This window comes from Mus musculus, chromosome 12 (genome assembly GCF_000001635.26).
Source record: "Mus musculus strain C57BL/6J chromosome 12, GRCm38.p6 C57BL/6J".
In the NCBI taxonomy this organism is placed as follows: domain Eukaryota; kingdom Metazoa; phylum Chordata; class Mammalia; order Rodentia; family Muridae; genus Mus; species Mus musculus.
In genome coordinates, this window is record NC_000078.6 from 72,206,460 (window position 1) to 72,222,224 (window position 15,765).

Below are 15,765 nucleotides of genomic sequence, written 5' to 3' on the forward strand. Positions count from 1 at the left end.
GAACACATTAAAGCAATCATCCATCCTGACCAAGTAGGTTTTATTCCAGGGATGCAGGGATGGTTTAATATACGAAAATCCATCAATGTAATCCATTATATAAACAAACTCAAAGACAAAAACCACATGATCATCTCGTTAGATGCAGAAAAAGCATTTGACAAGATCCAACACCCATTCATGATAAAAGTTCTGGAAAGATCAGGAATTCAAGGCCCATACCTAAACATGATAAAAGCAATCTACAGCAAACCAGTAGCCAACATCAAAGTAAATGGAGAGAAGCTGGAAGCAATCCCACTAAAATCAGGGACTAGACAAGGCTGCCCACTTTCTCCCTACCTTTTCAACATAGTACTTGAAGTATTAGCCAGAGCAATTCGACAACAAAAGGAGATCAAGGGGATACAAATTGGAAAAGAGGAAGTCAAAATATCACTTTTTGCAGATGATATGATAGTATATATAAGTGACCCTAAAAATTCCAACAGAGAACTCCTAAACCTGATAAACAGCTTCGGTGAAGTAGCTGGATATAAAATTAACTCAAACAAGTCAATGGCCTTTCTCTACACAAAGAATAAACAGGCTGAGAAAGAAATTAGGGAAACAACACCCTTCTCAATAGCCACAAATAATATAAAATATCTCGGCGTGACTCTAACGAAGGAAGTGAAAGATCTGTATGATAAAAACTTCAAGTCCCTGAAGAAAGAAATTAAAGAAGATCTCAGAAGATGGAAAGATCTCCCATGCTCATGGATTGGCAGGACCAACATTGTAAAAATGGCTATCTTGCCAAAAGCAATCTACAGATTCAATGCAATCCCCATTAAAATTCCAACTCAATTCTTCAACGAATTAGAAGGAGCAATTTGCAAATTCATCTGGAATAACAAAAAACCGAGGATAGCAAAAACTCTTCTCAAGGATAAAAGAACCTCTGGTGGAATCACCATGCCTGACCTAAAGCTTTACTACAGAGCAATTGTGATAAAAACTGCATGGTACTGGTATAGAGACAGACAAGTGGACCAATGGAATAGAATTGAAGACCCAGAAATGAACCCACACAACTATGGTCACTTGATCTTCGACAAGGGAGCCAAAACCATCCAGTGGAAGAAAGACAGCATTTTCAACAATTGGTGCTGGCACAACTGGTTGTTATCATGTAGAAGAATGCGAATCGATCCATACTTATCTCCTTGTACTAAGGTCAAATCTAAGTAGATCAAGGAACTTCACATAAAACCAGAGACACTGAAACTTATAGAGGAGAAAGTGGGGAAAAGCCTTGAAGATATGGGCACAGGGGAAAAATTCCTGAACAGAACAGCAATGGCTTGTGCTGTAAGATCGAGAATTGACAAATGGGACCTAATGAAACTCCAAAGTTTCTGCAAGGCAAAAGACACTGTCTATAAGACAAAAAGACCACCAACAGACTGGGAAAGGATCTTTACCTATCCTAAATCAGATAGGGGACTAATATCCAACATATATAAAGAACTCAAGAAGGTGGACCTCAGAAAATCAAATAACCCCCTTAAAAAATGGGGCTCAGAACTGAACAAAGAATTCTCACCTGAGGAATACCGAATGGCAGAGAAGCACCTGAAAAAATGTTCAACATCCTTAATCATCAGGGAAATGCAAATCAAAACAACCCTGAGATTCCACCTCACACCAGTGAGAATGGCTAAGATCAAAAATTCAGGTGACAGCAGATGCTGGCGAGGATGTGGAGAAAGAGGAACACTCCTCCATTATTGGTGGGATTGCAGGCTTGTACAACCACTCTGGAAATCAGTCTGGCGGTTCCTCAGAAAATTGGACATAGTACTACCGGAGGATCCAGCAATACCTCTCCTGGGCATATATCCAGAAGAAGCCCCAACTGGTAAGAAGGACACATGCTCCACTATGTTCATAGCAGCCTTATTTATAATAGCCAGAAACTGGAAAGAACCCAGATGCCCCTCAACAGAGGAATGGATACAGAAAATGTGGTACATCTACACAATGGAGTACTACTCAGCTATTAAAAAGAATGAATTTATGAAATTCCTAGCCAAATGGATGGACCTGGAGAGCATCATCCTGAGTGAGGTAACACAATCACAAAGGAACTCACACAATATGTACTCACTGATAAGTGGATACTAGCCCAAAACCTAGGATACCCACGATATAAGATACAATTTCCTAAACACATGAAACTCAAGAAAAATGAAGACTGAAGTGTGGACACTATGCCCCTCCTTAGAAGTGGGAACAAAACACCCATGGAAGGAGTTACAGAAACAAAGTTTGGAGCTGAGATGAAAGGATGGACCATGTAGAGACTGCCATATCCAGGGATCCACCCCATAATCAGCATCCAAACGCTGACACCATTGCATATACTAGCAAGATTTTATCGAAAGGACCCAGATGTAGCTGTCTCTTGTGAGACTATGCCGGGGCCTAGCAAACACAGAAGTGGATGCTCACAGTCAGCTAATGGATGGATCACAGGGCTCCCAATGGAGGAGCTAGAGAAAGTACCCAAGGAGCTAAAGGGATCTTCAACCCTATAGGTGGAACAACATTATGAACTAACCAGTACCCCTGAGCTCTTGACTCTAGCTGCATATGTATCAAAAGATGGCCTAGTCGGCCATCACTGGAAAGAGGCCCATTGGACACGCAGACTTTGTGTGCCCCGGTACAGGGGAACGCCAGGGCCAAAGGGGGGGAGTGGGTGGGTAGGGGAGTGGGGGTGGGTGGGTAAGGGGGACTTTTGGTATAGCATTGGAAATGTAAATGAGCTAAATACCTAATAAAAAATGGAAAAAAAAATACCTAAGTGATCCTTATTCAAATGGTACATTTCTCAGCTGAATTATAACTTAATTGGGATGGAGGTGTAGTTGAATAGTATAAAATACCCCCTCATTTAAATGTGAGCAGAGAAAGAGCAAAAGATGTGTCATGTCCCACCACCTTTATTGCTGGAATGCTCCATGATGCATACAGTACCTTGTCATGTGTCTACTTCTGCCCACTTACCTCCTTCAGAGGTGGCCAAGGTTTTATGATTCACAGTCGGAATGGTCTCATTTGCTCTGGGCTCCTAGCCGCTCTCCTTGCTGCCCACTGGGTCTCCACTCTATTTCCACTCTGTCCGTTATCACATTAGCCAGTACTCCCAATATATGACAACATGTGACACGCCCAAAGTCCTATCAAATCTTACATTCATGTCAATCATTTCTGTGAGCCTGATTCTTTCCTCTCAGGCATCTTCACCACAGCTACCAAATGCACCGCTTAATTAGATCCTCTCAGTGAGGTGGGAAAGGAATTCTAGACCAACTGGAAAAATGAAATCCCGTGACCAGTGATATTGATGGTCAGTTCTGTACAATAAAACCACCTAGAATCTACAACCTAAGACTTTGAAACTGTGTTCTCAAAGGCTTGACATTGGTAACCTACGGAAACAATACAACCTTTTATTTAGAGTATATTCTATTTTTTCCTTTGGGTGTTGGATATTGAGGCCAGGCCCTCAACAGGTAAACATATGATGTGTGACCGGGCTCTACGAGCTTAGCCCATTAACTCTTATTCTGTATCGTTAAACATTAAAAAACAAACAAACAAACAAACAAACAAACAAACAAACCAAGAATCAGGCACCAATTTAGGCTTATTATCTTCCTTTCCCAATCCAGTTCTTCTGGGCTCTTCAGGTGGAAAACGGTGCATTCTCTTACTCAACTGGCTTTATAAAGCTCTGGGGTTAGAGAGAGGACAGCAAATTGCCTAGGTTGTGAAATACAAGCAGGCAGCCATTCTCAAGGCAAACTTTGGTCTTGAAGCTCTACATCAAATCAATCACCATCTTCCGTCCAATCATCCTCCGCATTATCTCTTAGGTACTCCCCTACCCATGTGGGTGATTGACATGTTAGTCAGGAGAAAGCTGAATGCTGGATGCCTTCTTTCCTTTGTCACCATGGCTCCACTGATACCTGTTTGTGTTAGACTCCTGTGACAGTGATCCCCTATATCAATCTCCAGTGCCCAGCAACCCCATTGTGTTTATGTGACCCAGAATTAAAGCCTAAAGCCCCAAATCCTCCATCACTTTCAGTGAAAGAATTGACTTGGCATTGCCATTCCTACAAGCCCCACCCACCCAGCTTGGCTTACTGTTGACCATTTTCTACATATGCCATATTCTTCCTTGTCTTGGTTCTTCCTTAATCCTGCTGAAGCTCAGAACTCAGCCACACAGTTCAGCTTCCCTGAGTATCTTTCTCTGGGCTGGAGCTTGAACGGCAGCTCTGGTTTCACAGTATCCTTTGGGTAGTTAGTACTTGCACATAAGCACTGTCCTTCTACCCCCAACCGAGAGGCCAGCTTCATGGCTGTTCCCACAATGTCAAGATGTCCTTGCTGTTTTCATGCCACTTTGCCAAATAAATAAGTAATTAGACCTAACTGTAATGCCTGAGGGAAGATTTTTTTTCCTCCCATTGACAGCCATTTCAACTACTTCTTTCCTATCTCTTCCTCTCTGACTTCAGAGTCTACCCAGGAAGTAGAACGGGATAAAGGGAGGACTGAAGATGAAGCCCAGGAGAGGGTTTGCCTAGCACGCATGGGTTCTGCTTCCCAGTACCACATAAACCAGCCACAGGGCCACTCATGTGGAATGTGAGCAATTGGACAGTAGACGCCAAAGGATCAGGAATTCAAGGTTATCTGAGGCTACATAATAGAGTGATGATAGCCTGGACTACATGGAACCCTACCCCCACTCCCTCAAAAGTGCAAATAATTTTTTTACAAGAGGTCTATCACAGGGAAATTTAGCATGGTGGGTACAGGAACTCTGTGGACTTTGACCCAGTGCCCTATTTATTCTGTTCTGTACACAGCAGGATCTCAAAGGGTACTTGTCAACGGGAAGAGTTCGTGATGCCTGCAATGGTTTTATGCCAGTATTTTATAAGATGATAAATGTTTACATAAGGACTCATACCACTTTTAGAAACTGCAAAATATCCACGCTGATCCATCAGAGTACAATATGAAATAGCCTTTCTGTGGTGATTTCTAGTATTAACACAATGAAGCTGTAACCCAGGCTGGGGCTGGACCCTGCGGTTCTGGAGATGGGAGCACGTTGAACACTTGACCTCAGTCCTTGTGGCTCCTCCTCAAGTGACTTCCTCTTTAAGACTTTTCTGTTTTTTTCATTTTCCAGTAAGATCATTAAAGACAGAGAGAAATGTCTACATTTAGTCACATTTATTGATGCATTCAGTATCAAGTACATAAGTGCAAATATCCAGAGTCTGTGATTGAGTCCATTAGGAACTACAGAGGAAGTAATACAAATTGTAATAAAGTCAACATGCTGGCACCTTTAGTTACCATACATGTAAATCAGCCCAGGCATCCCATAGGAGAAAAGTACTGTGCGTTCATTTTGGATTTATTCTTTAATTCGATCATTCTAAGTTATACAAAATGGATCACCATATGTACGGTCAACTGTTTTATATTAATTTTTATGTTCTCTGTGTGTGGGGAAATGCTAAAACATTGGCCTACAATTCTATATAGTGTTATTAGAGATGAATCCATCCAGCAACCCAAGGACATGATAAGCGATCCACTATGTGTCAGCGCACTTGGCAAGAAAGGCCTAGCCACAGGGACAGTAGAAGCTACAGAAGCGTTGCAGAGGGGAGGACATCGAGGGAGGAGGGAGAACGTGGGCTCTCACCATCATGCACTTTTTTTCTTTTCTTTTCTTTTTTTTTTTTTAGCAACACGAAATCAAAAACCACATCTAACACACTCTATACTTTAGTGCTTGACACGGGGGTGGGGAGGGGGCGGCTCATATATCCTAAGAGTACAGGAAGAGCCTCAAAACACCTGTCTCAAAGTTTGCCTCTAAGATTATGGTACCAGGAAAGGGAAACAATCAATTTGCAGTAACGAGGAAGGAGAGAGCTGTTACCACTCCAGACACCCCCACTCATGTCCGGCTTCTCCTGGGGTGACCATCTACTCAGCGTGCCTCTTGGCGCCGGGGATTTTAGCCTGGATCCTACAAAGGTAAAAGTCAAAGGGTTACATTGCAAATGGTACCCATGAAACCACTTTGCGTGGTCATAATGTGGCTTTACTGACTTGAGTAGTTAAACAGCAGGAGTATCCTAGAAACACTTATAAAGCAATGAGAAGGAACAGAACGTTGAATGGGGCCCAGACAAGAGAGCTGCATTCTCTAGCTCAGCTTTTTGGTAGATGGGATGGCCAAAGTGGCTTCTTTCACAGCTACAGAGATTGTGATAGTCACCACTGGCTACTTAGTCCTGGGCACTTCTGAAAGAGGGTGCAATGGCTATACCAGGAGTCAAAATTAAACTGAGGTGTGTCCTGGCAGAGGAATTTCTTCACCTAATACCCCTCCTATCACAAAATATCCAGCAGTGGTACTAAGCCTGGGTCCTAGTTCCAGATACTGCTATTCATTCATCGAATGAACCTCTCTCACAGCTTAGAAGGTCTTGTGCGAGTGTGCGTCTGTGTCTGTGTGCACAGGTATATATGTGAGTGGGGATGTGTGCGTGTGTGCTGAGACAAGAGGCCAATTTCTGGTGACGTTCTTGAGTTGCTTTCCACCTTGTCTTTTGAGACCAGATCTGTCGCTGGCCTGAGGTGTGCTGGGTTGGCTGGGTTGGCTGTTGAATCCCAAGAATGGGCCTGGCTTTGCCACGCTGGCACCAGGATTCTAAGTGCTCACCACAGTGCCTGGTTTATTTTAACATGGTTCTTACTCCTGGGCAGCCAAAGATGTCCTGACTGAGATCCCTCTCTAGAAAATCATCTTGAACATGTGGGGGACCAGATATTGTCAAGGCTCCTAACATTCTGTACTGCAGCCATTGTCCTGGGGTATCTGCTATCATTTTAGGATTCTAGGAGCTTTTGTTTATTGATCTGGAGCCTTAATAGTTCAGCTTGCAGACTAGGATTGTCACCTCCCTATGCACTAGGCAACCTTCAACGTTCTAGAATTTAGAGAGACCAGGGACTTCTGCAGAGTTTTCCTCCTCATAGGGATGGGAGAGAGTGAAGTAAACAAGGGGACAGGATGTTCAGATGGTGACAAATGCTATAAAACAATACAAGGCAACGGGATAGGAAGGGAGGGGGAGTGGTGGGGAAGTGGGTGGAGCCCACTTTAGAAATAATGAGCTAAGAAACAGATGCCTAAAACACAGGCAGGAGCCAGCCGACAGAGATCTGGAGGCTTCAGGCGGAGAAGGCAGAGTACAGAGGCCTGGAAGGAGCTTAGACGTTGAAGGGGCAGGTCTGAAAAGCTCCTGCCTCCAGCTTCCTGCCCAACGGTGTTAGAACTTAGGGAGTATGGCAAAGGGTTTAAATTCTATTCTGGGTGACAGGAAGCCATTGATAAAGCAGGGAACGGGATGATGCAGCCTGATTCGTTTTCTTTAAAGAATCACGATGATCCCAGTGTGGAAAACAAAGAGGGAGATGGGAGCAGAAGCGATCCTGGCCGGAGAACAAGCTACAGAAGTAAGGTGTCAGATGGTGACGGGCAGGACCACGTGGTAGACACGAAACAGCCAGGTGAATGGTCTTGAGATCTCAGTTGGAGAAGGGGCTGGAGGTAGACCCCTTGCCTTGCAGCCAGAGTAATGGGTAGCATGATAAATAGGCATTTATCAAGATGTCGAGGACAGATGGCAACCAGACTCTGAGATCTAACAGCACGATACTTGGCCATGTGGGTCTGAAATGTCTATGGGGCATGCAAGGGAGAGCCATCTGATAATCGGGAAGTAAAGATGAGTCTTGGCACAGGAGGGCAGGGGGGAAGACACAAGTGTGGAACCCTTGATCTGGAGGCAACATTTGAGGTTGGTGGAAGATCCTAAGAAATTTTTCTTAGACTCTAGTGCTGGGCAACACAGGCTACTGATGAACTCTGGTTTTTTATAACTTACCCAGTTTCTCTTTTTGCTTTGGCTACCAGGAAATGCAGCCAACCTGATTTAATTTCTATTATAGGAGCCCTGTTCTCATGAGTGACATGTTGTTTTCAAAGCTTTGATTCTCAACTATAATCTAACAATTAGACTATATATGGATGCATATGTATATTTATTTTGCATTGTGATAGCCTCTGAGTTGACAGGCACGCTTTTAGACTCTCCCCTCCAAATCTCTCAGGAGACTGTCACTAAACCATTTCCACACAGTGCAATCACAATGACATCAGCTCCCTGGTTGGAAACACCAGGGGCCATCCCGTGAGTGCTCGTCTCCTGGCATCAGCCTTGCCATCTGTATTCTTGCCTCCCATTTGGGCTGCAGGACAGTGGCTAGCGCACTTCCTGAACAGGATAATTTTTGTGCCTTTCTATGTGCTTAGGTCATTTTCTCCTCTTGCAGTGTCTTTCTCCCTATTACCCTCTACATGAATGCTTATCCCTGCTTCAGGGCCTGTGCCAAATGGCGCCCTACCTACGGGCTTTCCAGGATCCACTCTCAGAGCTGCTGCTTCCTCAGTGCTCCAACTCTAGAATTACATACAGCTCTCTTGTAGCATCCACATCACCTCATGGATATTCCTTTATAATTTATACCAACAGGCTGAGGACTCCTGTTGCGTTGGACTCAACCATCTTCTTCATGCCTTCTCCCTTCACCATAGCAACACAGGTAATAGTCTCTAGAACTAAGTGTCCAGCCCTCACCCTACCCCCACCCTCACTCATAAGATTTCTTCAAGATTATCTAACTGAATATTGTATAATTTCAGCCCAAAACTTCTAGTTCCAGCTGCCAAATTCCCATTCAGGTTTTCTGGAGCTATAATTTTTAAACATAGTTCTAGTTTCCCAAGAGTTACCTGGGGGCTTCATTGAAATGTAAATTATAGGTCATCAACTCTAGAAATTCTAATGCTATAAGCTTGTTTTGGATCTCTCCAGTCTTTTGCCTTTGAATTGACTCTTGACTTTAGTACCAGCACTTTCTGTTCTATGCCATTCTGCCATTTCTGTACATTGAACAACGACTGTTTCATTCTTCATCTACTTATCTTCATTACGTTGGAGACACAGGGGTCTGAGAGGATGTTTTGGGGCATTATAAAATGAGCTGAGAATTGCCACATCTCCAAACTGAGAATGGAACCCCACAGAGTTCTCTCTCTCTCTCTCTCTCCCTCTCTCTCTCTCTCTCTCTCTCTCTCTGTGTGTGTGTGTGTGTGTGTGTGTGTGTGTGTGTTGGGTCGGGGCTCAGGGAAAGTCAAAATGTTCTGTGCATGGAGAGAGGATGGCAGCTGCAGGCCTGGGCTATCAGGGCAGAAGGACGCAGAAATAACGGCTCTTCCTACAGTTTTGTTATCATACGTCGTTGACTGAGGCGCCTAATTCTGACCGCCACCTGGGCTCTGCTACATAATTATCTGATTACTAAATGGAGTTAATGTTGATGGAGTCTGATCCTTTCGAGAAGTGAGTCTGTCTGAAGGACAACCCAACATTTAGGTTAAACGATCTTAACAATGAAACACATCTGTCATGGCAGGCAGCAACAAGCCTTAAAACATGAAGGAGAGAGCTGTGGAAATCACTGGGCTAAGTGACCATGTTAGCTGTGGGCATGGAAACCTAACACTTGCATCTCTAAGTATCTTACAGGCAGCTCTGTAAAGCAGGGACCGTTAGAGGCAGAAGGGTTAAAAACAGCAGTGGCACAAAACAAATACAAACTCATGCAGGAAAAAGAGTATAGCAAAAATACTTAGGTAACAGATTATTCATGTATCCTAAAGCTTTAAAGTAACTTTACTGGTTTAAAATTGGTAGTGCTCGCTGTTCAAAAGACTGCAGGTGTTTATTAAGCATTTTCATTTCAATGTTCATTTAAGATTTTCTGAATTAGGGTTCTTTTCTTCTCCCCTCCACTTCATTCTTGAACATGGGCCAGCCCTTGGGGAGAGTTTAGTATTTCTAAACTTGTTATAATAGATTCATTATGATGTCTGAAATAAGCTACTGACAGTTTTATTTAATTGAGGGTTTGAAAGTTATACTTATTTTTTGAAAAGTTTTAATTGAGATGAGAGTGAATGTACGACTCAGAGGAGTAAAATCTAACTCAACCCATTCTTTCTCTGCCTTTTCATTACACCTAACTAATCCACTCCTGTGCTTGCCTCAGACCGTGATTTCTTTTCAAGAGCTGCACTATGTAACTTACTTTGCCACGACGGTGTTTATGTGAGTCCTCACAAGTCCCAGATATTGGTCAACTTGTGCCTACAAAGAGGAAGAAATCATGAGTATACCAAAAGACAATGAGGGCAAAATTTCACAAGAATGTCTGACCCCATGTCCAACTTACCTGGTGCTTAACGTACACAACAGGTAGAGTAAACATCGAAACCACAGCTGCAGAAACAGTAACAAACACACACACACACAAAACAAATATACCGTTAGAACTCTGAGAAAGATCAGCAGGAACAAGTTTACAGATACATTTTGCATAGTAAGGAGATTGTAGCATTATTTGGGAAAAAATAGCATTGTAGATCAAAGATGACAAGGCATAACAAACCAAATATGATATTGATATATCTGTAGATAATGAGGATGCACTGTGCCCTTTCAAGATGGCAGTCCATCCACCCATAGCTGCCACTGTAGATGTACATATGCCAAAAGCAAATTTAGCGATGTGGTTGGAGGAAAAAACATTGAAAAGTCCATTGTGAATTGGACTGTGAGATACTCTCCATTTGGGGGGAAATCTGATGCTTATTCCTAGCAATCTACCAAGAAGCTGGCAGTTGACAGAGTGGAAGTACCACATCCCAGCAGTCCACAGAACACAGGAAGCCCTTACCCATAAGCAGCAGGGTCAGGCCATTGAAGAGCGCGCCAACGTAGGTCAGGAGCCACATGAGGACTGCAAACTGAAGAGAAAGGTTGTCAGAGAGCCCACCACGGTCCCTCCCAGATGGGCTCCATGTCTTTCCTGGGTTAGGAACTGAGTTGCTCTAGTTAACATTTCAATTTTTCCCCCTAAAGGCTAGAATGAGCCACAACAGGAAATGGATTCCTGGGAAATGGTTTTGACAGGAAGTAAGAGTCTAAAGCTCACCATCCTGGTCCCTTGGAGACCTTGGATCATGCTGTTGTTCAGGGACCTCATGAAATCACAGGCTAAGCTGGGTATTTGGCAAGCTGTAGCTCTTGGCTGTTTTTATAAGGGCCAGGGTTTATGAAGTTTTTTTTGTTGTTGTTGTTGTTGTTTGTTTTGTTTTGTTTTACATTAAATGGTCAGATTAAATAATAATGTATTCAACGATCTGTAAGTTTACATTAACTTTAATTTCTAGTGTTCATCAATAAAATTTTATGGATATAGTCATAGCCCTTCATTTATGGACTGTCTTTTGTTGCTTCTGTGCTGTAGTGCCCAGGTTGTACAGGTAGGATAATATAGTCCAAAGCCGCAGATGTGCAGGGTAAGATAATGCGGCCTGAAGCTGCAGATACTAGTTGACCTTTATAGAATAGGTTTGCTGACCTCTGTTCTGGCCCACAATTATTACATTACAAATACAAGCACAGTCAGAAATTGTGATCTCCTGACATGTTTCTAAGTATTTGTCGACATCTCCTGTTCCACAGATGCAGCTTGAAGGTCAGGCCCATATCCCTCCCTCCTTTCTCTTAAACAATTATTAGTCAGTTCCCCTGCCCTGAGCCCCGTCCTGCATGAAGCACTCCTTAAGGACAGACCACTCACAACCATTTCCCCTCCTGCCCCCCAGTTTGCTCATGGGCCTGCTGAGTCCTGTTTCAATGACTTGGATTTTTACCAGGAAGTCACAGGGAGGTCCAAGCAGCCCATTCAAAGAAACCCTCTAGGTCAGCATTTCTCAACCTGTGGGTCTCAAACCCCCAAGACCATAGGAAAAAACAGATGTTTACATTGTGATTCATAACAGGAGCAAAATTACAGTCATGAAATAATGACAAAAATAATTTTATGGTTGGGGGTCATCACAACATGAGGAACTTTATTAAAGGGGCACAGAAGGAGGGAGGTTGAGAACCACTGCACTAGATTGAGTGAGACCGTCTGAAATAAAGCCTGCATGTGTATGTGTGTGTGTGTGTGTGTGTGTCCATGTATCTGTCTGTATGTGTCTGTGTGCATGTGTGTCTCTGTGTGTCTCTGTGTGTCTCTGTGTGTCTGTTTGTGTATGTGTGTGTGTGTCTGTGTGTGATGCTCTGTGCTGGGCACAGGTCTTTCACTTAGATGCTTAACCTGCGTAATTCTGGAGGGTTTACTGTTAGACTTCTCCAGAGTACACATGTTCCTTGAATCCCTAAAAGTGATTGATTAGGAGAAGGGCTGAGCTCTTGCTTTAAGAATCTACATCTTTCCATGTAGACTGTTCAGAATGATCCAACCTAGGTTTGATCCTGGTTCTTCCAAACACACCTGGGTGACCCTGATAAACGTCTAAACGCCTCTTCTCTGAGCCACAGTTCTGTCCTCTGTGAAACGGAGAGACTAGCCTGGATGAGTTGCAGGACTCCACACAGCTGGAGACGCTCAGATTCTAGACTAATTAGCACTTGCTGTGTAGTCTCTGAATTGTAGCTGCTTATTCTGGTCTTCCTTGAGGGAGACCATGATTGTAAGGCAAGAAGACGAAGCAATCATACTTTTAAGGAATCCACCAGGTCCTGGACCAGGAAAAGCCTCCGTAGCTCCTTCAGAGTGCTGTTCACATACAGCTGCAGGCAGTCTGTGTACTTCTGGATCTGCTCCTGGGACAGGGTGATCTCCAGCTCCAGGTAGGCCCTGTCAACAAACCATCCCAAGAGAACGCCATTAGAGGGTTGAACACGGGCTGCTCCACCCCAGGGCCAAGTGCGTGCTCGTCACACTGGGACTACTGTGGCTGGGTCACCTTCAAGGATTATGGTTGCTGGCTGCGGGACACCACGCACACCCGCCTTCTGTACACCTGGAGGGCAGAAGTTCTGACTCTGGGGGCTCTGTGACTCTATAAAACACAGTATTAAAGGGTGGGTTGGAATTCAGAGAAACAAGGAAGGACTGAGAAAGACTGGTGAAGAGTCAGCTCCTTTACTGGTTGCACCACACACAACTTATAAAGGAATGAGTGTCTTCTTCAGATACTACAGCGATCTGAAAAGCCCCGCTGCCAAACTGTTCCTTGACAAACTCTAAGAATTTCTGTTTTAGTTCTGAAATTGACTTCCAGATTTCTCCAGAGAACAATGGTAACTCCAGTGGCCTGGACCTCATTAAACACTCATTGGTCTTAGTGAGTGGTGGTTTTAACAATGAGGGTTTTGTTTTCATTTATTCAAGTGGTGAGACTTAACTCAATACTAAATAAAATACAGAACATATTGCCACAATATACATAAGCTTTCCATGCATGGCCACACCCCTCCACTGAGCTCTGTCTTCCCTTCTTTCTCCCCCCTTCTCCTACCTGAAGACGGCTGCCTGCCTAGCCTAGATTTCTCTAAGGCATGGGATAAACAGACTTGGACAGTTAAGCAGCCTTTGTCCTGAGCTGTATGGGGAGTTATGGACTAAAGGCTGGACTCCTCCTGGACAATGTGTTGAAATCCTCACTCTTAATGTGGCTGACCTGATCATCCAGGTACTTGGGAAGGCAATTATAAGAGGACGGGACCCTTTTGAATGAGACTGGCCCCCTTCAGAACCAGTTTAATCCTCTTTATTGGAGCCCCAGAGAACTCTTGATGCCTTGTAAGGACCCAACAAAAAGATAGCAGTTTATAATTCCACCACAAGGCACTTTGGTTACAGATTTAGCACAAATGGGAGAAATGTGTGTGTTTTTTATCATTTAATCCAAAGAGCTTATGGTACTTGGTTAAAACAACCTGTACTGGCTGGTTTTGTGTGTCAACTTGACACAAGCTGGAGTTATCACAAGGGAGCTTCCCTTGAGGAAATGCCTCCATGAGATCCAGCTGTAAGGCATTTTCTCAATTAGTGATCAAGGTGTGAGGGTCCATTCATTGTGGGTGGGACCATTCCTGGGTTCTATAAGAAAGTAAGCTGAGCAAGCCAAGGGAAGCAAGCCAGTAAGTGTAACATCCTTCCATGGCTCCTGCATCAGCTCCTGTTTCCTGACCTGCTTGAGTGCCAGCCCTGACTTCCTTTGGTGATGTACAGCAATGTGGAAGTGTAGGCTAAATAAACCCTTTCCTCCCCAACTTGCTTCTTGGTCATGATGTTTGTGCAGGAATAGAAACCCTGACTAAGACACAACCGAAACCGACTTTGGGAGTTTATATTTAAATATTAAGGTTTTTCTCCCCTTGGAAGAAATACAAAAAATACTGACTTATCCAGATAGTGAGATATGATTAAAAAAAAATACAGATTCAGGTATTGCCTTTACTCATACACCTGACTTGGCAGAAGGAATTTTAAACTTTACATTTGCCTGCTAAAGGACAATGTGTAGTTTAAAATAAAATAGTCAGGCTGAGTGTAGTTTTAGACTATTGTTCCTGTACATAGGTATGGGAAGAAATAAGGCAAATGGGACCTAAATCCCCCATGTTTAAGCCTTGGGGGATGAGAACACGGCAGTTCTACAATGAAGTAGAAAGTGACTAAGGACAGACGGAGGCCAGGGCCAAGGGGAGGGGTGAAGATGAGGACTTGGGCTGTTGGGAACAAACGAAAGAAACATATTCTAAGGACTACCATTTCATTTTCAGACTCCATTTAATCATAGGAAGGAACTAAATTCAAGGTCCCAGGTCCTAGGGGACCTGGGGACTTCCCTACAGCTGAACAGCTTCTGCTGTAAACAGCTGTCTGAGTGCAGACATCTCAGGGACAGCTTCTTCATCTTGTTGGCAAGGTCAAACACGTTCATGTTCCCATGTAGGAGCGAACACCTACCCCACTTCTCCAAATGTTTTCTTAATTGTCTGTTAACAGGTAAAAATAATATAGAAATTGCTGTTTTCCAAACCAAGTTATAAAAATATATACCCAACTGACTGCTCTGCCCTAATTAACTACATGCAGCTGACCTGATCCTTTGTCCCCTTATCACTCTGAGCTCCTGGCCTAATGTCCAGGAGAATGAATTAAAGACCTTGAAGCCAGGTGCCCTAGACATGGCCCAGTCTCCAACGGGTACTCCCTTGCTTTACCCATAATATCAAAATACAATTGCATAACACTGCAGCTCTCTCCAGCTCACCCCCGCTCACCCCTTGATTTGTGTTCACATCCTTTAAAAATGATGTACAATGTCTCTTTAGGAATGCAGTTCAGATCCCAAACTGGCCGACTCCCTGAGCACTCAGACAAGAAAACTTTCACTTTTAAGCTTTTGCCTCCAAAGTGAGTTTTCTCAGCTCCCACTCCAACCTCAACATCGGCCCCATGCTACTGCCACTGAAATCTGGGTTGTGTATGCGCTGCTAGAAACAAAGGTGAGCTACCTCTGAGCTCTCACCTGTGGGTGTGGGGACATGTGAAACCAAGCTACAGCCCAGATGGCCCAGTGACTCGGCATTAGAAAGAGGTCCCATGATCGTACCATAACAGTGCATGGTGAAGTGCCACGGATGTGTGCCACGGATATGCACCACGGATGTG

General features: G+C 43.8%; 1 protein-coding gene across 7 annotated transcripts in view; it reads right to left on the reverse strand.

The window, feature by feature from the left end:
- Nucleotides 1-5,289: 5,289 nt before the first annotated feature.
- The window catches only part of Rtn1 (reticulon 1), a 197,306-nt gene continuing 186,830 nt past the window's right edge, over nt 5,290-15,765 (reverse strand). For 4 of the 7 annotated variants that reach the window (NR_104446.1, NM_001286448.1, NM_153457.7 and 1 more), the window contains 5 exons: nt 12,798-12,936; nt 10,960-11,029; nt 10,456-10,502; nt 10,312-10,370; nt 5,290-6,118 (listed from right to left, as the gene is read on the reverse strand). Coding sequence is in view for 6 of the 7 variants with exons in the window: in NM_001286448.1 (NP_001273377.1) it covers nt 6,076-6,118; nt 10,312-10,370; nt 10,456-10,502; nt 10,960-11,029; nt 12,798-12,936 (358 nt within the window). In the remaining variant the exon portion in view is untranslated. The remainder of the gene's footprint in view (nt 6,119-10,311; nt 10,371-10,455; nt 10,503-10,959; nt 11,030-12,797; nt 12,937-15,765) is intronic. The other 3 variants (XM_030246489.1, XM_006515323.2, XM_006515324.2) reach the window with 1 other exon arrangement.